General features: G+C 43.1%; 1 protein-coding gene across 1 annotated transcript in view; it reads left to right on the forward strand.

The window, feature by feature from the left end:
* The first annotated feature begins 1673 nt into the window (after nt 1-1673).
* Nucleotides 1674-26622, forward strand: part of casz1 (castor zinc finger 1) — a 77051-nt gene continuing 52102 nt past the window's right edge. Inside the window, exon 1 of the mRNA XM_080469761.1 lies at nt 1674-2139. Within this exon, the coding sequence (XP_080325887.1) occupies nt 2091-2139 (49 nt within the window). The 5' untranslated portion in view covers nt 1674-2090. The remainder of the gene's footprint in view (nt 2140-26622) is intronic.

Here is a 26622-nt window from a genome sequence, read left to right on the forward strand (position 1 = left end):
TTCTATATCCTGCTTCCGTCCATAGTCCTTTAAAAGTTTTAACACAACCAATGTCAATTTTAAACATTAACATTGATACCAGTAATCTTTTTTGGAGGTTTTATATTTAAGCTTTTCCCTCAATGTTCTCTGCATTTTGCAGAAAGTGTCATAAACATGTTTTCTGTGTTGCAAGTAGTATTCAACAGTTTTTGAGTAATTATCTGTGTGGGCGTCACACCTTGCCAGGCCTCACTAATCCACCAGAAAAAATATGTTTGTTTGTATTAGGTGACTGATGAAAAACAGCGCTGACATTTGACAAAAGATCATATCCAACACCTTTTGCAACAGAAGCGGAGTCTGGATGCCAAGTCAGGTCATGTACAACAAAAACAGTCAGATTTTTATCGTGGCTGACAAAGAAAAACACACAAAAAAAACCCTGCAGTTGTGTTTACAGTACAGTGTTAGATGAAGGGCGGGTCCTTTTGACAGAGGCTCTTTTAAGGACATTTCCCTTTATGTGGCGAAAGGAGGAGGAGACAAAAGGATTTTCTTCATTATTAACCTGGGTGAGTCATCCTAATTTCAGAATAAACCAAAACCTGTTTTGTGGACATAGTTTTTGACTCTTTCTGACAGCTCACAGGAACTGAAGCCAGAACTACGCATCGCTGTAGTACGTTTCACAGCTATAAAGTTGTTCATTTCCCCTTTTTCTATAACCAGCAAATGAGACCTTTTTTTCCTTCTGTATAAAAGCACTGTGGCAATCAAGCATACCCAGCTCCTCTTGAAAGTTAAGAGCTTGTTGTTATTTTGTGTCACTTTCCATATTCTTGCTCGGTGCCATGTTTACAGTATATGGACAATATGTACAAATGGCCCAGGGGCACTTTGCATGCCACTGCGGAAGAAACTGCCAGGCAAATAAGGGGTTTGTCTTATAAAGTATTCATTGTCACCTGGTAACGGCCGTCGTTAATCATTTCACCTGAAATTACAATGAAAACTGATAGCTTATCAGAGGGAGGGAAGGAGTGCGCTCCGAGGGAGAGCCGCAAAGAAAGTGTGCAGCGCGGAGCTGAAATGGAGAGGATCCCTGTTTTGTGAGAGGAGTGGAAGAGTTATCGCGTGGAGATGAAATGCAAGGAGGGATGTTTTTCGTCGGGGTGTTTTTTAAAAAAACTTGTAACAATTCGTCGAGAAATATAAGAGGGCGAGCATATTCATCACGTGCACAAATTTGCTCGATATAATTGCCCTCTTTTAATTTGAACACATTAAACATTCAGTGAAGATTTAATGAGGGTGACTTGCTTACAAAACTGTCACAATACTCATTCGCCTACTGTAGTTTGTACTTTATATAAAACAATAATTAAATATCCTTTTCAAAAGCTTCTTTTCCATGTAGTCACACTCCATTTGAATTAAATAATCAGTCTGAAAGCCTTGAATCACTAAAAGTACAATATATTTTAATAAACGTGTAATCTTTCCCTCCAGAAAACCTCCTCTTTTTTTTTTTTTTTAAAGTGTTGTGCGCTCCTCATTTAAATAGAGGCAGTGGAGGCTCCACCCCAAGAGAGTTGAAAGGCTAGAAGACCACAAAGATGGAAAGGCCAGCCCACTGAGGGAGGGAGAAAAAAAACTGCTCCGGTTCCTCTGCCATAATTTCCTATCAGCCTATTCAGACAACATCACCAACAGCTTGGTCTCTCTCTGTGTGTGTGTGTGTGTGTGTGTGTGTATGCATGTGGCTGTGTGTGTATGGGAGCACAGCAGAGAGAGAGGCAGCGCATGAGAGGCAGAGAGCGACAGAGAGAGAGAGAGAGAGGAGGGAAGGGGGAGGCTCCATATTCTTTCACCTACCCCCCCATCAAACCACAGGAAGGAGGGGCCAGACCCTAAGCTGCCAATCAAATCCGCTCGTGGCAGCCGGCATTATCTCAGCAACAAACTATTGACAGATTACATGTCAAGGAGTTTAGTGCTTGATTGAAGGAAGCCTTTTTTTTTTTTTTGTATCTAGATACTTTTCCGCTCTATTCTCCTCTCCACCAAGCAGCACTCGAATGACTTTCTAACAAGAGTTGAGTAATATTATGAAAGTTACATGTCTGAGAGGATTTAACTTCGACTTCCCTGAATATGGTGAGTACTCTTCTTCTTTTCTATCTTTGTCAGATCAGTTTTATTAGCTGACAGTTTAAGGTGTGCCTTTATCTCGGGCTAAATATACAAGAGAAGGGAAGTTGTTCATGATTAAACTATGTGCCAGCGCGTTGGTATACCCAAGTGTTGCGACACCCTTATTTATAGCTCTTTGACAGTGCCCAAAGGTGACTGCAATATCAAATATGATTGCCCATTTCTCCAGCGCGCGGCTCTCGCCGCTTCTCTCACAGGCAGCACACACGTGAAGAAAGTTCACCCAGCAAGTTTCATTTTCTCGTGTCAGAGCTTATTTCTGTTGTAGGACTCAGACGTGAGAGCAGCAGTCCCTGTCAGTCTGTCTTTTTTTTAAATTTATTTTTGTATGTCTTCACCTACTTTTCCCCCGCTTGTTCATTCCGTTCATTCAATGACATGTTTCTGAATAAGCCAGTGTTTTTGTTCTGTAGAAACCCAGGTATCGGTTTGACCCACAGAGGCACTGGCAGTGCCATTAGGGTAACCTGAATGGCCTAAGGGGTTGTTGCCAGGGGGACAAAGCAAACAAACTGTTGTGTTGCTTATGTTGTCACACATGTAAAGGGAACAGGAGCAGTGCTTACACCTTTCCATGTACTTCTAATTAGAGTATATACATCGCACAGGCATTAGTTGCAATACTCTGTAAACAGGAGTGTTAAATTGAAAGCAATAGAGAGTGGCTAAAAATGAAAGACACAATATTAATTTGAATTATTTGACAGCACTGTTCTCTGTGATCACTGTGTTTGTGTAAATGCACCTGTGATACAGACGATTTAAAAATGAGTTTGAACCTGTAGCTGCCAGATTATCAGCAGTTTCTGTGTGCACACGTTTAGGAAGATAAACGGTTGTAATTGGATTACATCTATTTGTAAAAACCCCCATTCTTCACTTTACTCGTTATTTTATTTTTATTCAGTTTATTTATTTAAACCTTTGTGCTTAAAAATAAGTCATTTTATTTACAGTTACTGTTTAGATGTGTGTGCTTGTATGTGCGAGTGATTGCATGCACAGAGTGGTGTCTCCCTTATATAATGTGTGTGTATATTTCATTGTTATTACAATACATAAATGTTACTACTCTAAACAATAGCGAAACAAAACACCTTTTTTTTAGGGGATATTACAGCTCCTCTTTCTCTTTGATCAATCTCATCAGCCACATTTTAAAAATGCCTTAAAAAATCTTGCACTCAAAATATTTAGCAAAGTTTTGATTATTTTTGTGAAATATATTTTTAAAAGGATATCAGATTGTTTTATATTGCAATTATAGAAATGATAGGCATGAACGTGGATATATTTGAACAATCGTATTATTATTTTTTCTACCTCTTTAAAAACCTGAAATATAAAATCTGCCATCTGTATTTAAAGCAGGCGCTGTTGCTCCAGGCTGTTATTTTCATGATGTTTATTTGTCATTTATGTACTCCCTGTTTTTTTTTTATATTTTATCTCCTTGTGTGTGTTTTCTGTTGCTCTCTCCTGAACTTAAGCACTCTTGACACTATATAGGCTTTCCTGCCCTTCAACTCAGACTTGGCACTTTAAATGAGAAATAAAAGCCAATCTGAGGATGTTGCTTCTCATTAAATACAACTCTTGACAGGCTGTATTAGCAGACCACTGTGACCACAGGGTTTCACAAACACATGCGAGAGACAGACGCGAGAGCTCGCTTATTATGTCTGGTTATTCAAGGTGCCATGCATTATAGTTTAAAATAACAACAAACAAGTTTGACTGTTATCGTGACACACCCTAATTTCAAACTTTTCGTCAGCTCGGAAAATGTTTTTCTCCCCACTTATGCGTCATAATGTTGATTGCCTTCTCCTTCACTGAGTTGTCTCATTAACCCTTCGTGGCCCTCTCCATCGTTTACGGCCTTCCACAAAAACCCGGATGAAATGAGGGAGAAAAACAAGCCCAGGTCCGAAGGCTCTCAATAACCTTTTATCACAATTTAGCAATAACCCGAATCAATTTGATGTCTTAAGCAATAAAATATGCTGTTGCACTCCTATTTCTGCTGCTCCTTGGATGACAGTAAATTTACATTTTTTAATTAAACTAGCCGGAATTTTTATTAGGGGGCCGGGCTATGCTAATGGAAATGTTGTGTACAGCAGATTAACAGAGTTTTGAAATAAATTTAACAGGGAGACATTTGGAGGGAAAAAATGCGAGTCATTGTCTTTAACCTCTTTCATGCCGATTTCTCCTGGGGGATCCTTGTATTCTAAGGAGCCTTGTCAGGGAAGAGTGCTTCACAGCAACGAGGTGATTAGTATCGCCTTGTCAACCGAGGAAAAACACTCACATTCTCAAGATTTATTTATTTAATACCTTGTTCAAATTATACCGGGATATATATATTTTTTTGCTCTCAGTGTCATTTATTTAAATTTGAAGACACATTTTGCTGAAGTGAGTTATGGAAATGGCTTCATTCATTTTTTTTTCTCCAAAATTACAAAAAATAAAAGTTATTTGAACAATTTTAAACAAACAAGCAAAAGAAAATCACTATAGCACCATTTAATTCTGTTTTCTAAATTGACCTTGCTATTTTCCTCTTTAAATATTCAAATGTACTTTTCCTATTGCATAAAGTGTCAAATCCAGCAGTTAACGGCAGCGTATATGTTTGTGTAGTTTTATGGTCCGATCTCAGGATTTGATTGATGTTGCGCGAGGCTGTGTGCGTTATGCCTGGTTTAGGCAGAGTGGCAGGGGTAGAGAAGGGGGGAGACACAGACAGCAGACAAGGACAGGGAGGCGTGTGTGTGCGTGTGTGTGTGTGTGTGTGTGTGTGTGTGTGTGTGTGTGTGTGTGTGTGTGTGTGTGTGTACACTGGGGGGGGGGGGGGGGGAAAGAGAGGGACAGCTGAGTCCTGATTGAGCATGTGCCCAGTCATCAGACACAAACCACCCAACACCATAATTACCTTAACCCCCATCTTTTAATACCCAAATCGCACCAACTGGCCTTTTTTTTTTTTTTTCAACCGGCAGGAAGAGGAAACATCAGAGATCAAATGATCAAATAAACTCCAGATGCACGTGGGCTGCCATGCATCTTGCCGTAGTAGCCAAAGTGTTCACGGCTACTTGATATGGGCCAGGAGCAAGGCAAGTGGCATCACCACCCCCTTTCTTCACTCCTGTGCACTCATGCAATGGCCAGCACCTAATTAAAACCTCAAAGCTCCCCGTCACCAATCTGGAGTAATGGCCTAATTAATACTTGGTGAAGAAATATTCCAGAATGATAAACAGGTTGCACCTTGTGTCTTCATTGTCTTTAAAAAAAAAAAAAGAAGTTTTTATTATCACAGATTTTGTACAAAAAAAGAGAAGTGGAAATGATTGTGACATTTATTCTTAAGAAGTAAGGTAATTATTTGTAAATTAGACAATAGATAAAAACAAACTTCAAATATTTTTTGGGGTAAAAAATATATTTTTTGACATAAAATTCTCCTTTTAATTTTGCAGCTGAATGTGCCGTGTCATGTCTTCACGAGAGAAGCTTCTAGTAACTTTTTCTTCTCCCTCCCTCCCTCTCTCTCGACTTCCTAATCTTGCATATAAAATTATGATTTCATGCAAAGTAAGGGAGTAGAATAATCTCTAGTTGTTGATATGCTATATAAGAGGGGAAAAAGGGGAAAATGATGAGGTAATTAGTAGAGTGGAAGACTTTGGCGCGTTTGTCTGAAAGCGCGGTCTCCACTGGCCATGAATGAATTTGCATGCTTCGCTTATCGAAGCGCACTTATTAGGCCAGCTGAAAGAGAGATTAAGCCGGCACAAAATGTGGTGACTAATCCCTTTAAATGTGGCAGGGGGTCTTTAAGGTGCGAACCAGCCCCTGTGTAGGTTAGTGGTCGCGGGATGCGACAGACCGCAACTTTTGGACCCAACGTGTGTGAAAAGCAGCAGCAGATGCAGAGTGTTAACTGTCCAATAACAAGGACAGTGATTGACACGGGTAATAAATTACGAATTTATCTTCTGACCCTCTTATCTGTGGAATAAATGCAGCAGGTGGGGTCAGACAGGTATTAGATAAAGACGGAAACACTTTGTGTGGTCCAGTATCTGTGGTCCCCCCCCCCTTGTTTTCCTTGAAACAATAATTGCCGGGAAGTTTGGTTGGTCATGCGTGCTCTGCAACAACTCAAATGAAAGAGGAGAGAAGAGTCGGTGTCGAAGCAAATTTGTCTTTTCACTTCACCGCTGTTTTTAAGAGTCGAGCTCTCAGTTTCAGTTCTCTGTCACCTTTTCTCTTTGACAGGAATTCAAGGCCCGCAGTAAAGCATCTGGCCTTATTTTTGATAGGGTGGGTTTAAAGAAGGAAAAAAAAAAAAAAAGAAACAAACATGGAACCTCCTTTTTTTTTTTTTTTTTTTGCTGTCACCTTCACCGTGAGCGACAAAATGTTTGCTCTGCTGCGTTACAGAGCCAATACCCCTGTCCTCAGCCGTAATTGACTGCAAACAGAAACACAGTGACGTTTAAACACTGCCCCGCTCTGTCTTTCGTGTCACCCACCCATCTTCCACGCAGCCTCCACCCCCACCCCCGCTCCAACCCGGCACCCCTCAACTTTCAGCCCTCCTTCTGCCGCCAGTTTCTTCTTTCTTTCCCTTTTTTTTTTTTTTTTTCCATGTGACATTCTATTCACTTGGGTCAGTAGCAGGCAGCACCGGCAATAATTACTGTCTGTACATGATAAATCTGAAGCCCAGCTGTTCGTTTCTGTCACAACAGAGAGGGGGAAACATCGCAAAGAGGGGGAGAGAAGAGAAGAGCCTAGGAGCATGCAGTTTGTCGGATTTCTCTCTCCCCCCCCACCTTTCTTTTTTTTTTTTTTTTTTACTTGGTAACTTGATAGGATTACATGGTTCTGGAGCCCACACCTGTTAAGAGGCTGTTAGCAGAACAGTTGGCAGTCCCGTAGCCACAGCTTAGCCTTTTTGCTGTCCATTCTGTGTCCCTCTTTTGGGGATTTCACTCTGCGTGTACGAGAGTTTGTTGCTCCGGGCTCCTGCCCCGACGAGGAGTGAGAATGAGGTGGAGGGCGGGAGGAAGAAGAAGAGGGTGCTCTGGTTGTGACACGCGAGCGGTGTGTGTGTGATGTTAAAGCGCGTATCCTTCGCTTGTGTGTGTGTGTGTGTGTGTGTGTGTGTGTGTGTGTGTGTGTGTGTGTGTGTGTGTGGCTGGGCCGGCTGACATCTCTTTTTCCCTCCCTCTCCTGAGAGATGCAGTCTGCCAGCAATTGCGCGTCCTTCTCCACCCTCATTCGGACGGATGTGCAAGTGACTTGACAGCAAACAAAGAAAATAATTGTATTTAGTTTGTTTTTGGCGAGGGTGGGGGACAGGTGTTGGCAAAGTCATAAAATGCCCAAATACCGGTTAAACCAGACTATTTAAATGATGAAGGGTTTGGTTGGGAAGTTTTGTGCATATTTTAGGAGTGCCTAAGCCCTGCTGTCAATTAGGAATACTTTCGGAAGGAGTGGAGAAATGAGTAATGTGCAAAAATTGTTGCTTGTTTTCTCTTGTTCGGTTTTTATTGGGGTTAAAAGCGGTTCCGAGTCGCGTTATAAAAAACAGGGCGCATGGGAGAATCAGTGACAGTTGTCACACTGAGAAAATCTTGTTCCAGTAGGTTGTTCTGTGGCTCGGTGCAACGAGCCTCACTGCCTTATTTGGCACTCAGCAGCAACCCCAGCTCCTCGGCTTCGTCACTTTCTATGGGCCCTCAGCACCTGTTCCCCCTATTGTGCTGGAATTTTCTATATTTGGCAAGAAGTGGTACTCTCAATTTGTGTGTAGGTCTATGGTTGCAGTGGTTTGAGACATTAGACTGGATAATCTCTGAGGTTTTCTGTCCTATTGTTTTTCTGATACTCGGCTTTTCAGATGCCACGCGCAGAAAACATGATTCAACTGGGGAGGACTATGAAACATTTCTCAACAGAGCTTCTAAATGTCATGTTGTCCCTCGCATGTTATTGACACGTCGCATTGCCAGAAGTGTAAATTATCTTCCCCTCTGAAGCACAGGAGAAATAAAAAAAGAGCAAAGTTAATAGATATCTCGGGCTAACTTTTAATTGTTCTGATATGTAATCGCTAAATGACAATAAAAAAAAGGAGCAGGGCCACTTTAAAAGCTTTATCTCTCCTGCTCTGTGCCCAAAGTGTCATGTCCATAACGGCACCACCTGATCTTCAGAGTAAAATAACCGCTAAGGCTTATTGTTTGGACAATATTGGAGCCCCCACCCCAACACATCACCCCCACCCTCCCGCTCCCCCCGCTGCTTCTCTCCCCTCTCCCTTGATTCATTTCACCCACTGTCCTCGGCTGCTGGAAAATGGCGTTAATTTTTTTATTACCTGTTTGACTCTCCAGCCTTATTACTGTAGCCCCTTAATGTTCTCTGTAACCGTGGAAACCAGATGAATAAATGTCCGCCAAAGAAAATGAGATGATTAAACAGGTCACCCTTGCAAAACAAATTCGCTTGGTCGAGCGCAATTTGTGTACCAAGCGGCTGTCTTAACAGTTTGCTAACAAGGGGATTGTTTGCCAGACTAACTGACAGAGAAGGGAGGGGGAAAATGAAGATATCTTGGGAAAAGGGATATGATTGAAGAGATAATATTTTAGATCACTCTGCTGTTTGTCTCATCTCTTTATTTTTCATAATAATGTGATGTTTGCATGGGAATCAAAGTGAAACCTTACTTCATTGTGTATTCCTTGAATATTAGACGGAATGAAATGATACCACAAGAAACCGTCTTTTTCCTGGTGTGCTGTATATTTACCCAGCGTTTACAAGTAAGTTTAAAGCAGTCACCCATATTATTGTCAGAGGCATTTGGTCTGTGATCATCAGCAAGTGCAGCAGCAAATAGAATTTCCCTCATTTATGTGGCAACCAATCATTACTGCTAATTGTCCTTGAGGCCATCTGTATAGAATGACTCGTCCTCTATTGGTGTTGGAATGGTACTGGTCATGGATTTACTAGTCCAATAATGATACTTAACTCCTCCATAGTCAGCGCAACTGCAGTCACAACTGCAGTAATAAATATGAAGGAGGTTTCCTTCTCGAATTAAGCCGTATCTCCAGCAGCATCCTTGTTTCAAAGTGTTACAAAGTTTCTTTCCCATGTCGCCCCAGACCTCCATGCCCAAGTGCAACGTGCTCATATGACTAGTTTTAAGCAAAGCTCTCCGGCAGCCGTACGAAGTGTCTGGTGTTTTCATCTGAGAAAATAAGAGAGTAGGTCGGGCAGATTTAGCCTTGCAAGGGTAGGGCCAACATGCAGTCTTAGATGAGAATCAGGCCTGTGTTGCCATTCTGACCACAAATCATAAATGTCGGGGACACGGCGGTGGTGTTGTTTATGGAAAGATGCCACGCTGCGCCACTCAAGGGTGTTGCCTGTTTGCATTGATGCACCACCACCACTTATTCCCTCTCGCTTTAAAACAACTTCTGCATCCCACTCAGCCCAGGCAATCCGTCCCGGTTACCAGAGCAGATCCGAAATGTTCACCGCAGCCTCAGCCTCAGCCTCAGCCTCAGCCTCAGCCTCAGCCTCAACTTTAAACGAAGGGGGTGATGTTGCTCAAAGCCAGGCCGTGGCTTCTTCAAGTCGTTTGTGGGACAGAAGATGGCGAGCTGGATTTTTTTTATTTATTTTTTTCCCACTGGTAGAGGGGGGTATTTCATCCCAATACAGGGACACTATAGCTCAAAACTGAAAAGCACTTATGCATTATTGATGTTTTAATTTGTGCAAATGCCCAAGTCTTTGTTAAGTGATTATAGTGCTAGGGAGATAACAGGGGAGGTACTTCTCTATGAAACAAGAGCTTGCTTGCTGGCCGCACTGGGAAGCCATTGGACTAAATCTAACAAGTCCATGCTCTGACTTTGAAGAGAAAGAGAGAGAGAGAGAGAGAGAGAGAGAGAGAGAGAGAGAGAGAGAGAGAGAGAGAGAGAGAGAGAGAGAGAGAGAGAGAGAGAGAGAGAGAGAGAGAGGCAGGGGTTGGTTGGAGTTTTGAGGGTGGGGGGTGTCAGGGTGAGCATTACAGGGGAGGTAGTAACAAGAGTGAACGCGGAAATATCAACGTGCTGAAGATAAAAAAAAAGAGAAGAAATCAGCCGTTGATCTTTTGTCCTTATTTCAGCTACACCTCTCCTGTTTATGATGTCAGGTTTATAGGTCTTTTACATCCCTTATCAAAAATTATTTGATGTAAATACAATAGAACTGACCTGAAAAGACCCGTGTGTAAATACTCTTCGTGGCGCACTAGAAACCGACCTTGGGCAAAGAATGCAAAGTTATAATGCTTGCAAAACAAGCCAATAAAATAATAGCCACTGAAAGGAGGGAGTTTGGGTAAATATAAAAGAGAGCACAGGAAAGCAGTTTTCTTTTTGCTGCAATGATTAACTCAGAACAAAGGTTATCAAGGATGACATTTTTTTAAACTCTGTAATTTATGTAATCACCTAGTATAAGTTACCCTGCCAGATAAATAGTCTTAGTTAGAAAGGTTGAAACCTTTATTGTCGAGGCAAACGAGTGCGTGAGGTGTTTCCAAAAAAAGATTTTCTTCCATATTGCCGTGTTTCCAATCTCTCTAAACATCTTAGATCATGGTCACCAGTGCATAGAAACCTATGTGTCCTCCGTTTCCTCTATTGAGGCGTTTGGTGTCTGTGATGCTTGTCCAAACTCACCCTCAGCCTGGAAGCTCACACACCTGCAGCTGTTTACACAGTCTGCCTTCCTCCAGCACCTAATACATGTATAACCTGTAAATTATGCTGTATTCATTTAGCTCAGACTGCATTAAAATGGGCTCTATGAATGTCAACTCATGAGATAAGTGTCTTACTTTTGGCTTTGGTTTCAGTATTAGTCATTCTCTTTTGTTCACTGGCTTTATTCTCGCTTTATTCTTTTGGAAAATCTGCTTGAGTGTGTGGAACCAGGCTTTGCCTTCTGCTTTGAGGTCCCTGGTGGAGGTAAAACATGAGAGCATGCGTGTGCACATCAGTGCGCGCACACACACACACACACACACACACACACACACACACACACACACACACACACACACACACACACACACACACACACACACACACACACACACACACACACACACACACACACTGTGGGCTCACAGGCTTCCCCAAGCATTTACTGCTTTATTAAGCTGTCTCATGAACCCAAAAGCAGAACATGAGAATACAGGAAAAAAGAAAAGCCCATATTACTTAGATGATTTGATGTCATTTGTGGACTACAAAACGCCCGGCTTTATTGTGTGCACAGGGAGAAAGAGTGGGAGCAGGGAAAAAAAGAAGTTGGCTTAGAAATTCAGAATTTCAATTAGCGTACGTAATCTGAACCTGCCGGCTTTGATAGAGGCTTTTTTTTTTTTTTTTCGCCTAAGAATACAGCAGCACTTGTAAAACATTAATTAAGCAGACTTGTTTTTTTAAAGGATGGAGTAAAGTGTGCTTTATGCAGTCCTTTTTCACTGAACAAAAGGCAGTTACCTCACACAGAGGACCGCTTCACCCAAACCATTTGGAAAAAAAGAGCAATTTGAATTGGAGGAAAACACAAAAGACAAAAAAGACGAGCCATTGAGAGTAATGTTCTGAAAGAGATGATATCATATGAGAGCGCAGCCTTTTGCTGAAGAATAGAAATGTATCCCTGCCTCTGTGAAACCTAAGCTTGGCACAGGAAAACGAGCCCCTATTTTAATGACTTTCTACCTGACAGATGACTTTAGACCGCCTTTTGGATCACATTGCTCTGACTTTGTCTCTTACATCATCGAATCATTGATTATTAATCGTTTATATGAATTGTTAATTCATGGTAATATGAATCCCGCTAAATGCATGCAAATGACACAAAAAAAAAAAGTAAAGATTAAAAAGACTAGAACTTGTATTTTTGTCTGTGTTGTAAAAGTTTGCAGCAAAGCCATTGTTTCTGCTGTATGGGGGCCTGAACTCGCTTGAAATTTCTACTCCTCTCTGGTTTAGTGTGGCTACATGATCCTGTGAGCTGACATGAACGCTTCAAACAACACTGATTAGCATTAAAGGGGATTACAGTTCATTCACAAGCTTTGGTTTTATTTTCCACGACGGTATCTGGATAAATAAAAAAAACCATACACTTTATTTCCAATAGATCATTTACTAAGTTCAAAGGCACATAATGACTCAGATATAAAAAGCATGTTAAAGGTGATTTTGTTTTTCACCTGTTATAAAACAAGAAGTTTTATGACCTCCGCTCCAGGAAATTGTAATAGAAAAAGAGAAAAAGATAAAGTCCCTGTCCCTCATTTGCACACGGTGCTGTATGTGCATTTTCCACAGACTATTGTAAATCCTCCTGCTGTGGGTGATGAGTACACATACAGATGATACATTAAAACTGCCATAACTCGCACACCCAGCAAAGCTAAAAATCAATTGGAATGGATAGTTAAGCTGGCCCCTAAAAATCAATGAGCAATTCATGTCCTTGATCACAAAGTGTCATTCCTCTCAATGTTAGAGGCTGATGAGGGCTGAATATACGCACACACTCAAACACACACGAACCATCTTCGTACTGATACAGTAAGTTTAGTATAAAATTATGTACACAGTTCAAGGACACGTTTATTTTTATGTACTTGGGATTTCAAACGACTCCTCTTCATTACTTTTAAGCAGTTGTCAGATGTGTCAATTAGAGCACAGAGTCGTCCCTCTTATTCACCTCAGTCGGGGATTTTCTTTTTTTTTTTTTTGTAATAACGGAAAACAGGTTTACTGTATTTTATCAGTGGCAGCTGGCAAATACAACTTGTCAGAAATAGCGAGGTGTTGAATTACAAAGCACATGTTGTTTTTCACTTTGCAAAATGTTGCAATGCAACGACATTGTACACCAAGCCTGGAAAATAGAGAAGACCTCACAGCCATTACGCACGCACACGCACACGCACACGCACACGCACACGCACGCAGTTCTTTGGTGGAGGAAGAGCAGAAAGGCGATGAGGTTTGTCTAATGAAGAGAATAAAAATTCTGCTTCAAAATAGCAATTTTGCCCTTATTAATGCCATTAGTGTAACAGTCATAATGGATCAAATCAACGGATGACCGAAGCAACTCCCCTGTCTCCGTGCTATGACGGGATCATGTCGGGAACAATTTAGGCGTTTTGTGTTGATGAGTGAAGTTTCGAGTGCCATAGTGTCCTGCAAACCACCCCTAAATTATTGTCTCTTTATCTGTTTAATTTTCTTCTACTCACCCCGTTTGTTTCTTCCCTCAGATCTTTGCACACATTCAATTAGCTTTTTTTTTTTTGTGTGTGTGCTTTTAAGCAACTTGTTGGTAAAACCACCTTTTGATTTGGACCAGCTGTCTATAAAAAATACCCTTTTGATGGGAGCTCCTGTATTTTTTTTTCCACCTCGATTTAGATTATGGCCCTGTCACAGTCATTTTCCCTCTCGGGCTCTTTGCTGCTTTGAAGCCATTCTTGTCACTCACACTTTGTATTCTCTCGTCACCAATTATAGCCACACTGACCAATTCAGAGCAACAAATTCAGAGCTATGACAGAAATGACGTCTCTGCTGCTCTATATCTTCACTGAGAAATCCCTCGTCTTTTCCACAAACAATGTTCTCCTTATTTGTGCAGAGAGCCTGCGGGATATTAGTTATGAGTTAACAGTTGTTTGACCTTAACAGGTGGTCCTCTTTTACGATCTTTTGCTCTGGTAACATTGAAAGCATCATTCAGCTCGCGAGCTAAATAGCAGAGATTTGGGAAGAGGGCCTTCGAAACAGTTGTCGCCTGTCAGGAGAGGCAGAGAGTCAGAAGAACCGGTGGAGCAGTTGCTCGTCCCCCTCGTCGAGGTGAGAAATTTTCCGGCAGCTGTCACTCGACCTCTTTACCTCGCGTTCTTTTGGAGGGGTATTTTTTTCCCCTCGTTTCCAATAAAGAAGAAATGAATGTTTGTGGCAACTGCAGGGGGAGGGAAAACTCCAGTGCTGTGTCCTGTCACTCAAAATCTCGCTGGTGTGTGTCCGCCTCTACACGTTTCATCAGCCGCCAATCACGGGACGCACGTGAGACGACCCGTTCGTTTGTACGGTTCGGCTCATTCAAAGACTCTTTGTGAGTGTCGGCTATGATAAACCCTTTCTGTTTGGCTGCGGAAAAGAAAGCAAAATGTTTCATTCATTCGCTTCTGTTCTTTCTCTTCTGCACTACGGATCTCTCTCCTCTTCCCTCTTCCTTCCCCTGTCTCCCTCACTCCCCTTTTCCTCCCCCCTCAATCCATCTGCATCATGTCGATCTGTCAGACTGCCAGTGTCTGTTCCAATTAGATTCCACTTAATACACGTAACCTCGATTAACACGCAATCAAGCCCAGATAAATCACGTCCTTTAAGTCCCCCCTCTGCCTCTCCTGTGTTGCTTTGCATCACTCAGTTTCCCCCAACAAGCTTTCTTTGCCACAGTCGCTGGTCACAATGTATAAAAAGCACACGCTGACTGCGTGAGCCGGTAAATACAACACACGTCGGCAGAGGTGACACTTGCCTGGTGAGACAGGTGATTTTCACCTCTAACCAACGGCACTGCCTTAACTGTGTGTTTCACTCCCGTTTCCAGTAATGCAAAGTTCCTGGTGTGTTTCCAGCAGACGCTTGTTGGTGCCCTCCTCACCCCAGAAGATGAAGGTGTCTTAATTACATCTTTGGTTAAAAAGCTACAAAAGACACCCTGGGCTTTCTCTACATTGTGGGAGGCTGTGTAGTCTATTGTCTCGGTGACCTTTTTAGCTAGCGGACAATTGGTTTGACTAGATTACAAATTAAGACACAGCACCAGGCACTTAGAAAGCAAGTCTGTTAGAGAGCAGTTCTATTACTACCAGCCTGTGAAAGCCACTGGGCCATACATTTTAAGCATCACATAAATGGCCACAAAGTCAGGCATCACATGCGCATTGTTCCGTATCTATAAAATATAAAGTTACATTTGCTTTAATGATTCCTGCAATGCCATGGTGAGTCTTTGCCAGTGGCAGAACGGGAAAACACACAAAGCTACTGCAGAGTCTGGGATTCGTAGATGATTATAATTCTTTTAACAAAGTTAATAATTTACACTGTTTATGCTAATAGGAGAAAAGAGGACTGTTGAATTACCAAACAGCAAAAAACACTAAAAATACAAACCAAATGAAAACAACCTGGGGCACTGAAAAAGCACACACAGCACTCTTGGGGTCTTCTTTTATTAATCGCAGCTAAAAGTGCTAACATTGACATGTTGAACAGATTAGCCTCTTTAATAACTGGGCGGGTCAACATGGCTACCACTGCTCATCCACAAGGATACCCTGTCGGGAGGCAGGTAGCCACTGTGTCTCATATTCTGACCCTGGCCTCTGTGGGGTTAGCCCCCGCACCAGAAATACACTGAATTCACTTCATCCAATTCATTAGAACGCAGCACTTTTTTCTTCATTTAAAATCCTCCCCCCCCCCCCACATAATCACAAAGATTACCAGTTTTTTATTGAATCATTGCATTCTCAGATATGCTGCCGTTCTGTAGCCGTGCAGTTTTCAACAGTGTAAGCCGTGGCAGTCAGCGATCTGGCTTTGTTTCACGCAGCGACAGCTTGTGTCACACACGTTGAGGCTGCCGCTGTACAGCATTAATGGTTTTAAATATCTCAATGCTAGTTGGAGCTGACAAGGCCTGTCGGTGTGCTGTGTGTAAATAGGGCTCGGATTTAAAATAAATTAAGCTATGAGAAAGGCTCACGTTGATCCATTTCTTATCTCCTCTGCTACCTTGTCAGCCCCAAGGCCTTTCAAATTGTGCGAACGAGTTAAAAGACATGCAGTGCTCATTCACACAGTCCCTAATATTTAAGATTATCCTGTTATTAGTAGTACTTTTGAATGAAAATGTTAAATAAATATACACGCACACACACGCGCACACACACACAAAACCATTCTTCACTTTCAGCTTGTTTGAAACTGTCGCAGTCTATAAAACCAGTGAAAAAGTTGTGCATGTTTTATTTAATTAGTATTGGGTGCAAACAAAATGAGTATTGAGTAGACACCCAATTGCCCCGTGCTCTGTCTTCTCGCCTTTCGAAACTCTGTGCGAGGCCACAACAATGTTGCACTGTCTCTTTAAAAGGGGTGACAGTTTGGACTATAAGTTGAGCTATTTTCTTTTCTCATTCCCAGAGAAAAAAGAGGGAATAACACTGATGGGTTTTAACAGCTTCAGCCAGGCGGTGGGCAAATATAATAAGTGTTTTCGTAGACGTCACCAATGATTATCTCATCTGCGCATTTTGGGTGAATGTGGTGGATTTAGAGGCTCGTCTCCCATTGTGCTGACATCACCCTTTAACAAACCAAATTAAATCATGGCTAAAATCATTTGAAACTCTCCCAGAGTCTGCCTCAAATGAATGTCTGGGAAAATTGTAAAGGGAACGCTGGGTGGATGCGTATGTATGAGTGTATTTAGTCTTCGGGGGCTGGGGGTGAAGGGTGAGAGGGGTGCACTCTGGAAATGGGGGCAAATTTACCCTCTACGCTGAATAATGAGACAATGTTTCGCAGATCAAGTGAATTTAAAACACTGAGTTGTAATACATTAATTCAACTTTTTTCATATAGCACCAAACACAACAGTCATATCTAGGAGCTTTTAACAGATAAAAGAGAAAAACCCAACAAATCCACATGAGCAAGTAGATTTATTTGCGAGTGTGGAAAGGAAAAACTCCCTCGAACAGGAAGAAACCCTTGCAGAAACCAGACTCAGGGGTGGAGGCTTTCTGCTGACCGGTTGGGGTGAGGGGATAGAGGAGAGGAAAGGAGAGGAAAGGAGAGGGTAGACAGAGAGGTAGATTGAGGGGAGATACAAACCCTGTGTGTGAAGTCATGCAGTTTGTTATTTTAAGTGAATCAAAATGTATTTTACTTACTTTTGTTGTCTTCAATATATCTCAACTTTATGGGGGAAAACTACAAAAGAAGCACCAACAATGCAGATCAGCCTTGATTCTGGATCAAGTTTTACAGATACCGATACAGTTTAAAGGATGTCAGTGGTGAGTTTTTGCCTGGAAAATGTATTTTGATTCTGATACCACTAAAGGCAAGAAAAGACAAAATGACACCTCAATGTTTTATAAACACATTTAGGGGAGGAGCCATCAAAACAAATGTCACGCATGCCGGACCTGTACTGTAACTGTAAACATAAAAATGGCCTCTGATAAATTTATTTCAAATCCAACAATTGTCTTCACTGGGAGAGAACCAGCACACTTGCAAATAAACAAGTCACAATAAGTACAGGTTTTGCTTTAGTATTATTTTTGAATTGACTCTGTATCACAAAACTCACTTGTGTTGTGCATTTGCCAAAAGATGAGCACTACTTGTACAGCTGGAACACCCAGAATTTCGTCAGCTGTCCCGTCTCGCCGCTCGCATGCCGTAGTCGGCCACCCATGACCTTGTGAAATGAACAAAGGTAAGAGACAGAGAACGAGAAAGTGAGTAAGAGGACTCAAAGTGCGGAGGTGCATGGAGGTGGTATTCAGCAGTGATTGTCTGTGTGCGTGTGTGTGTATTGGTGAAGAGGGGTGGGGGGGTGGACAGGGGGTTGCTGCGAAAGGCCTCAACTCAGCCAACGTGGCCTGATGTGACAGGATTAGCTAAGCCCCGGTGAACATGGCTGGTACTGTGAGACTGTGTGTGTGTGTGTGTGTGTGTGTGTGTGTGTGTGTGTGTGTGTGTGTGTGTGTGTGTGTGTGTGTGTGTGTGTGTGTGTGTGTGTGTGTGTGTGTGTGTGTGTGTGTGTGTGTGTGTGTGTGTGTGCGCGCGTGTGTTCCACTGTTTGTGTGCGGCGGTCAGGAAGTGTGCACAGCAGACTGGGAACCCAGAACTGCTGCTCGCCACCAGCCGAGCCAAGACAAGACATGGGAGATCAACAGCGTGTCGGCCCATCACTGCCATCGAGCCTGAGCAACTCATCACCCTCCCCTCCACCAATGGGTGCGAGCCAGACCGCAGAAGATACAGCCAAGGGAGTCACAGATACACTGGGGGGGAGACACGTTGGGGGACTAGTGGGCGGGCAGCTGGGGCTAAAGTGAACGTGAGTTGGAAAATGATCCTATTAAATTGAATTAAAGAGGCAGTCTTCATTTACCCCAAGAATGATGGATTTGGATAATTAACAGTGTTAATGGGGACTGGTTAAAGAGGGCAAGGGAAACCAGTAGTTGCAGACACAGAGTAAAGGGGCCAGGTCAGGTCTGCATTGTACCCAGCCCGCTGACACAAAATGAATGATGCCACCCCAGAGATTTTTTACCCTCCCTTTACCTTCACTTGTTGGAATTTTATTTCCTTAAGTATTTAAATACACCTTTCAGAAATGCAGCAAATCCTCATCTTTCCTTCACTGAAGGTGTTTTTTTCCAGGAGGACAGCTCCACCCTGATAAAGGGAAAGGTTCTCAAAGATAATATGGGAGATCAAAGTCTGTTGTATAAAGCAGTTTTTTTCTACCAGGCCTGCCGCGTAGCACGCACATGAACAGGGAAATAAAGGCAATAGGAAAATATTACTGATCAGTGTGTAAGTTTAGTGTCGATATATTCAGTGGTAGTGTGCTGCAGCAGTGAGTGCATTACACCAGTTTAATGCTCTCATCGCAGGACCTAATTATGACACTAGTAGTGTGTGTGTGTGTGTGTGTGTGTGTGTGTGTGTGTGTGTGTGTGTGTGTGTGTGTGTGTGTGTGTGTGTGTGTGTGTGTGTGTGTGTGTGTGTGTGTGTGTGTGTGTGTGTGTGTGTGTGCACATGTGGTGGTGTGCTTGTGTGCCTGGGTTTTCACTTTGGTCAGTGCACAAACCCTATCTGCATGTCCTTAATTCTTGATGATGTGCAGGCCTTAGGCTGTGTGTGTGTGTGTGTGTGTGTGTGTGTGTGTGTGTGTGTGTGTGTGTGTGTGTGTGTGTGTGTGTGTGTGTGTGTGTGTGTGTGTGTGTGTGTGATGGAGAGGATGCCTGTGTGCCAAGTTGAAGTGATTGGGCAGCAGCTCATAGGCCCTCATCTCACTGAAAAATCCAGTTGCTTTGCTCACAGCAGCTGACTGGCTGCATTGTGTCGCTACTTTCCACAGTCTAGTCAAGACTAGTGACACCGTGCCGCAAAGGAGGCAGATTTATAGGGAGCTGTGTGTCTCCGGGTAGCCGAAGAACTAGTTAGCTTCATTTCCAATGCCACTGCCTTGCTAATTCCGCTCATCCCTTTACATGCGGCATAAATTTTGTGCTGCATTGTTTGAGGTCGAGCAGTTTTCTTTTGAGTTGTGGATGTAATCAATCTCTCCGGTTGTGGCTGGTGTGCACCGCAGCTTACCTGCACCCTGATTAGGCAGGGAATGTCTTAAGTAAGGGGCTCAAATAATTTAATGCTACTTTTCTCCTTTCAAAAAAATTAACACCACAGTCGCATGCGTGTGTGTAACTGAGAGAGTGATAGAGTGTGTGGAAAAAAACAATCTCATCAAGCAGGAGGCCGTTTGCTTAGCAAGAGCTGACAGTCTTTGTGTATGTAAATGAAGAATTTAGACTAATGGAGTTGAACCATTTCTAATTTTGTGATGGCAAGAGGATTTTGATTGAAAGTAATTAAGCAAGCTAGCTGTAAAATTAATTAAAGCAAAAGGAGGGGGGGGACTTTTATTGGATTGGATAGCGATATAGCTGCTGTCAGGCAGGGGGACAAATGGGGGTGACCTGGATTCTCTGCCCTCCCTCCTCCCACTCGGGACTTTTATGTCACTTTAATCTCCTTAGAGCGGCTGGTGTGCATTTGTTTGAAATAATCAAGGAAATATGGTCAGAAATTGTCAGCTTTCAGATCTAATTTACCTGACAGCCTCGCAACTACGTGTGCACGCGCAAGCATGCATGTGACAGTGGCAGGTCCTTTTTTTCCCCTTGCCCTCTCCTCCTCAGCTTTGTGGAAAATGCTTTTGACAGTCTTGAAGCATCTTGGTTGTCGGGGGGGTAGAAGGGGGGGTGGGGGAGGAGGAACTTGGGTGGCTTTTAGATGGACATTTCAATGAGCCGTGTTTGGCCCGGCTTTGCACCTCTGACACTGTTTTGTGCATGCACACACCAACATGTTTAATTGCCTCAGTAACATATTCAGACTCCATTTGGCCACTGTAGCAGCACTTCGCAGCCTCTGTTGTCTGCAGGTAGCCTAAACAAGCAGAAGCAGATTACAGCCATGACAAAGCCTGTTACAGCTACTTAAGCACTGACAAATAAGATTGGCCAATCCTGCTCAAATAGAAATGGAACTTATTGATCTTTTATTGTTGAAAAGTAATAACTGCTAAATCCCATTTAGAGTCAGTTCTAATTTTAGTTTATTTATTTCTTTGGTGTTTCAAATAGGCTTTTTTTTTTTTTTTACATTAAAATTATGTTTGAATGTAGGTGAAGTAAAAATAAAAAAATCATCTCACTGTGCAGTTTGTGCTAAGATAATAACTAATCATAAAATGGCCCAGCTAATGTCCTGCGACATCTATATGGCTTTGAGCAGTATGGGGTCCAATATAAAAGGTCTTCAGAGTTTCCCATGATCCCTCAGTGGGTGAGATGCCACTTTCTCTTAAAGATTCTCAGTGCTCTCCAGCGTTTGTGACATAGGTTCACAGTGTGGCCCTCACTACCCCCTGAAGAGACAGTTAATTAAGGCCTGGACCCAGACAGCGCTGCTGGGACTCTCACCCACCACACCACGGTCTGCCCCTGCTTCTACCGCTCCTCAGGGAAAGCACAGCACCAGGACCGCGCCACCATCAGGGCCCCTAACGGGATTAGGAGTCTTCTGAAAATAGGACCTTGGCTCCAAAAACCTCTTACCCACCTTCATCTGCCCGAAGGACCCCCCCCCCACACACACATACACACACTTCAATTCGTCTCAGCCCTATCCACTCCTCCTCCCCCCATAAGATGGCTCCACCCTAGCTCTGTTTTATCAATTAATGTAATAAAAGGTAGAACAAAGAGCTGTCTTTCTCCCGCTCTGTAATTAGAGGGGGAGATCTCCTGAGGACTGGCATTCCTTGGGCCTGAAAAACATGATTCCCACCCCCCCACCTCTACTTTTCTGCCACCACTCAAGCGGAACATGGCTCCTCGATGTATAAGGGTGATAATGTAAATGTAGTGTAGTATGCCAGGCAAACCCAGCACAACCTATTTTGCAGTAGCTTTATCTAAGTGCGAACAAATGAATGCAACATTCGAAGAGTGATACATTATTAACTCTAATTGATTCCTCTATAACACTATACATTCACTGTCGCCTTCGCTTTGGCTCGCACCAGTACGTGCGCCCTGAATCACTCTTGTCGCTGTCCCTATTCTAACACGTTACGTGTCACCACACACTGTTAACAAATGTGATAAAACCACGTGAATCGAGAATATCAGGTATGGCGTCTGCCTATGTGTGTTTTTGTCTGTTAAGGTGAGATACAGTGGATGGTGCTGTGTGTGTGTGTGTGTGTGTGTGTGTGTGTGTGTGTGTGTGTGTGTGTGTGTGTGTGTGTGTGTGTGTGTGTGTGTGTGTGTGTGTGTGTGTCTGTGCTTAACTGTGTCTACATGGGTGTGAAAGTAAAGGAGAGACAGAGCACTCGCTTTCACAGCCACTGGAGCTTTCGATAGGAATTAGTTTTACAACATATGCAAATGTTCCCCCTTGAAAAAAGGGGGTCTTTAAATGACAGGTTGATATGTGATTAAACGACAATTAGAGTGCTGAAAATAAGTGTCGGCAGTAGGTCAAGCACTGGGCGGCTCAGCTAAAAGGTAGCAGACTATTGAGCAGAAAACATTCCCAGGCGGAGGCCAGGAACAAGACCCAAAACAAATTAGAGAGGTGAAGGGGGAACAAGGGTGTGCACTGTATTCCAATAAACCCACAACAAAAACAAGTTCTGTGTTTTGCCTGAATGACAAAAGACAGACCTTTCATGATCACTAAGCCACAGACGAACACAGATAGGTCTCCATGCACTAAGGCTGTATTACGGCGAACCTGCTGCGGCCTCGAACAGAGCTCCAACACTCGCACTAGACTCAGTATCGTACTTTTCTGGTAGGGTGTTAACCTTTCATGCCCCCCCCAACCCAGATTTAAACTAGCTGTCTGCCCTGGAGCAGACTGCGTCCCGCCCTACTGCTGCCCTTTAGGTTAAAAGTATCCACACTCCAAGGATTCTCTGTCTTTCTTTCACAAACACACACAAACATGGAGGCAGGGACATAAAAAGGCTCACGCTTATTCTGGTGGGGCTCACAGATGGCCCCTTACCCATAATCCCCTTTGAAGCTGCAGTGGGCATTGGCTCCTGAACATCTATGAATCCAAAAGCTCCACCAAAACTTGAGCTACTTTTCTTTTAACTGACCCCAATTGCCAAGGAGCTGTTAGCTGTCAGACCTGGTTAGGAGCGTCTTTACCGGGGGAGAGTGAAGGGCACAGGCTTCTCTCTCTCTCTCTCTCTCTCTCTCTCTCTCTCTCTCTCTCTCTCTGTATCCCTCTCTTTCTCCTCACTTTCCTCTCTCGGCTTCCTGTTTGTTATCTGTCACAGAGGGTTCATTCCAGCCCAACGGCACAGTCCTGAAAGCAGGTTCACTTTGGTCAAGTTACTCACTAACATTTAGTTCTTCTCTGTTCCTCCTGCTTCCTCCAGTATTGGAGCCACAGATGGTGGGAGGTGGGCTAAGAGGCTTAGATTTCATCGAAGAGCTCGCCTCAATTATACTCAGCTGTTTGGAAAAAAAAAGTGTTTTTCGTTGTTGGTGAAAAATAAAGTTGAATGCGGCACGGCAACACCGACTTTCTCACCAATACATATGTATTTCACTTGTGTTTTTTGGGATAATTTCTCAGAAATGCGTTTTAGTTTAGTGCTGATGAAAAGTCAGCAGTACAGCCTCTATTACAATGAAATATATACTATTTTCCGAAGCATATAAATACCAATAATCACTCTTGTGTAACATTTGCGAAGTCAGAATTATGAGCATTGTTTAAATTTAATGCATTTTGCTCTGCAAATATTCTAAATAATATTGCCACATTCAACCTCTGATAGTAAAAATACACAGTTGTGTTCAACATCCCTGATTTAATTGAAGATCACTCACCCAAATGTTTGAGTGAAATAACACTGCAGAGCACTTTCCTTCCCTTATTAATTTTGCACTGTAAATAGAATAAAACGTGAACTCCTGTCTTAACCTTTGTCTTAAATAATTTCCTCCTCCTAATGCAAAGAGCTCTCTGCTCTCGTCTTTAATTGGAGTACAGCAGTTAAACGTCTCCTCGGGTGCAGAAGCAACTGCCTCCATCTCTTCTGTTTCATTTTGAAAGCACCCGATTCGAGCACAAAATGGGGAAATCCAAATTGCCTGCGTGATAACAGAGAAAATTCCTGTGTCGTTCGATTACGTATTATCATTTGAGAGCTCTAAGGGATAATCATCACTGAGATTTGCTCACGTTTCCAGCAGGTCTGCTGAGATGTACGCTAGCTAATGGGATTGGGCTTTTTTTTTTTTTTCTAGCCCTCTCCTGTGGTGTTATGGAGCTGGCAGCTGAACTTGAACGGATGTGCATGGTGCTGAGTCGTGCACTGGACTATTTCAAGACTGAAATGCGATTGTTTTAATACTTTAATCCACCTGTCCTTGGCATTCAGGATGTTGCAGAAGTCGCCTAATTATTTCATTGCCCTGTATCCTTCCTGGTTGAAATACGGCAGAGAGGGCAGCACCTTATTCTTAATAAATAAAAAGTTCATTACAAACAAATGTATTGTTTTATTTGTTCTACATAAAAAGGTCACTTATTGGTAAAGTACCAAAATATACAATATTTTTGTTTTTTCTGCAAGAAAAATAGCATAATTGAAATTTTAAAAATGCATGCAACTCAATTAGGATGGGGAAGATGTCAAATCACTTTAAAGAGCAAACCATTAAACAACTCAAATTCTCGGAATTGTTCGAGGTACTAACTGTGATAGTATGCAAACACAAATATTTTCTTTTAATTAAAAAGGCCTCATCCTGCTGTATCCTCCCCCAAGCCTGCTGCAGCTCTCAGCGACCCCCCCAGTGCACGTGCATGCGAGGCACGCACACACGCACACACATGCACACGCACACGCACACGCACACACACACACACACACACACACACACACACACACACACACACACACACACACACACACACACACACACACAGACAAGACATACACATTTAGGACAAACGCTTGTGATGCCTCATCCAAGTCCACCACCACTCAGAGTCACATGCAATCAGCCAAATTTGAACAAAGTGATTATTTCAACTGGCTATAGACTTCTAATCTGTCACACTCTGGATGTCAGTTGAGAACCAGAGACACCAGCAGTGACGGCTGCCCAGTTCACTGAAAGCCCCCCGAGGGACAGTCATCAACACACCACACCCACTGCCACAAAAAAAAAAAAAAAGAAAAATCACCACCTTCCTGCGCAGTCTATAACTCTGGATTCTCAAACCAATCTGATCCAGTTTAGCAAAGTCCACATTGACTCTTGTCAGTGGGGCGGGCGGGGAAGGGCTGGCGATCCCCCGTGTGTGTGTTTGCAGGTTTGGGACAGTGGTCGTGTCAGTGTGTGTTGGCGCATACATGTGGTTTGGCGGAGGGTGGCGGCCGCTTGATAGTAATGCATGTTGATGGTTTTCAGAGATACTTCATTTCAGAAACAGGGGCCTCATTAACCGTAGTCTTCATCAGGCCAGCGAGCAGCGGGCACATTAGGGGTCCACAGGAAGTTAGAGTACAGCAGGAGAGTGCATTAGGGAGGCCTGGTGAGAATCTCTCTCTCTCTCTCTCTCTCTCTCTCTCTCTCTCTCTCTCTCTCTCTCTCTCTCTCTCTCTCTCTCTCTCTCTCTCTCTCTCTCTCTCTCTCTCTCTCTCTCTCTCTCTCTTCTCTCTCTCTCTCTCTCTCTCTCTCTCTCTCTCTCTCTCTCTCTCTCTCTCTCTCTCTCTCTCTCTCTCTCTCTCTCTCTCTCTCTCTCTCTCTCTCTCTCTCTGTGTGTGTTCTACTTCCACCTCCTGTGCTTTTCTATATATTAATGTACCTTTCAGAGGAATTTGGATAGAGGTCAGTAATTATAGTCTGTAAATTATTCAGTCGAGGCCCTCTATAATTGTGCTTTTTAGAGCTCGGACATTGACAACATGGTTTACTGCACCACTTTTGGGCCAACGGTCTGACCGGATGAATCAGTCCAGGGTAAGAGAAAGAGCATCTAAGTGTGTCTCACCACTCACTTCACCAACTCATAAGCATTCTAGGGGCAATCTTTTTAAACCCTGATACGTGTCCGCACCAAATGAGCAAAACAATCTCCTTTCCTGAGCCAACTTGTCAGCATTCACATTAAACATGGCGTCAGGCTCCAGTTGACTTTGTTGGGCCTGTTGGTGTCCGGGACCCAGCAGAACACCAGACACTGTGTGGGAATGTTTAGTTTGGGATGCAAGCGTGTTATTTTTGTTACATCAAGAAGAGGAAAGCCCAAACTGCAAGGGTAGCAGAAAAAAAATGGGCCAAACTTTCTCTACAAAGCCGCCTCCGACAACGTTTGACTGCACATGATAACATCGCCCGTCCACACAACAAGTCTCTTTCAGCCACAGATTATTAACACATCACTGAAAGCAGCAGAGAGCATTTCATTGTTGTTACAGGGTCTAATATTTATATTTATCTAGGTGGTGGAGACACTGACAAACATGTCACACACCTGCAGTTCTTCAGTACGTGCTGCTGCAGTTTGGTGTCAGAGAAAGAGCCTGTACAGTAGAGTTTTGTCGGGGCGAGAGGAAGACTGTAATTACTGTCTGGCGATTCATCTAGTCACTGCATAAAATAGTGTTTATCCAGTCGCCCGTGTTTCTGTCGTGGCTGAGGGAGGGGAGGGTCATGTTTTGCACAACTGAGACAGCTAGGGCAATCAGGAGAAGAATCGTGACTCCAAAACATACAGCCTTTCTTTCTTTTCTTTCTCTCTCTCTCTCTCTTTCTCTCGCTCTCAGAGTACTGGTGCTTAGAAAATGAGATCTCCCTTTCTCCCCCCCTCTGACACCCCCCCACACAAATAAACATAAAAAGCTAATTTGTAGTGC

Source organism: Lipophrys pholis, assembly GCF_963383615.2.
Source record: "Lipophrys pholis genome assembly, chromosome: 8".
Classification (NCBI taxonomy): domain Eukaryota; kingdom Metazoa; phylum Chordata; class Actinopteri; order Blenniiformes; family Blenniidae; genus Lipophrys; species Lipophrys pholis.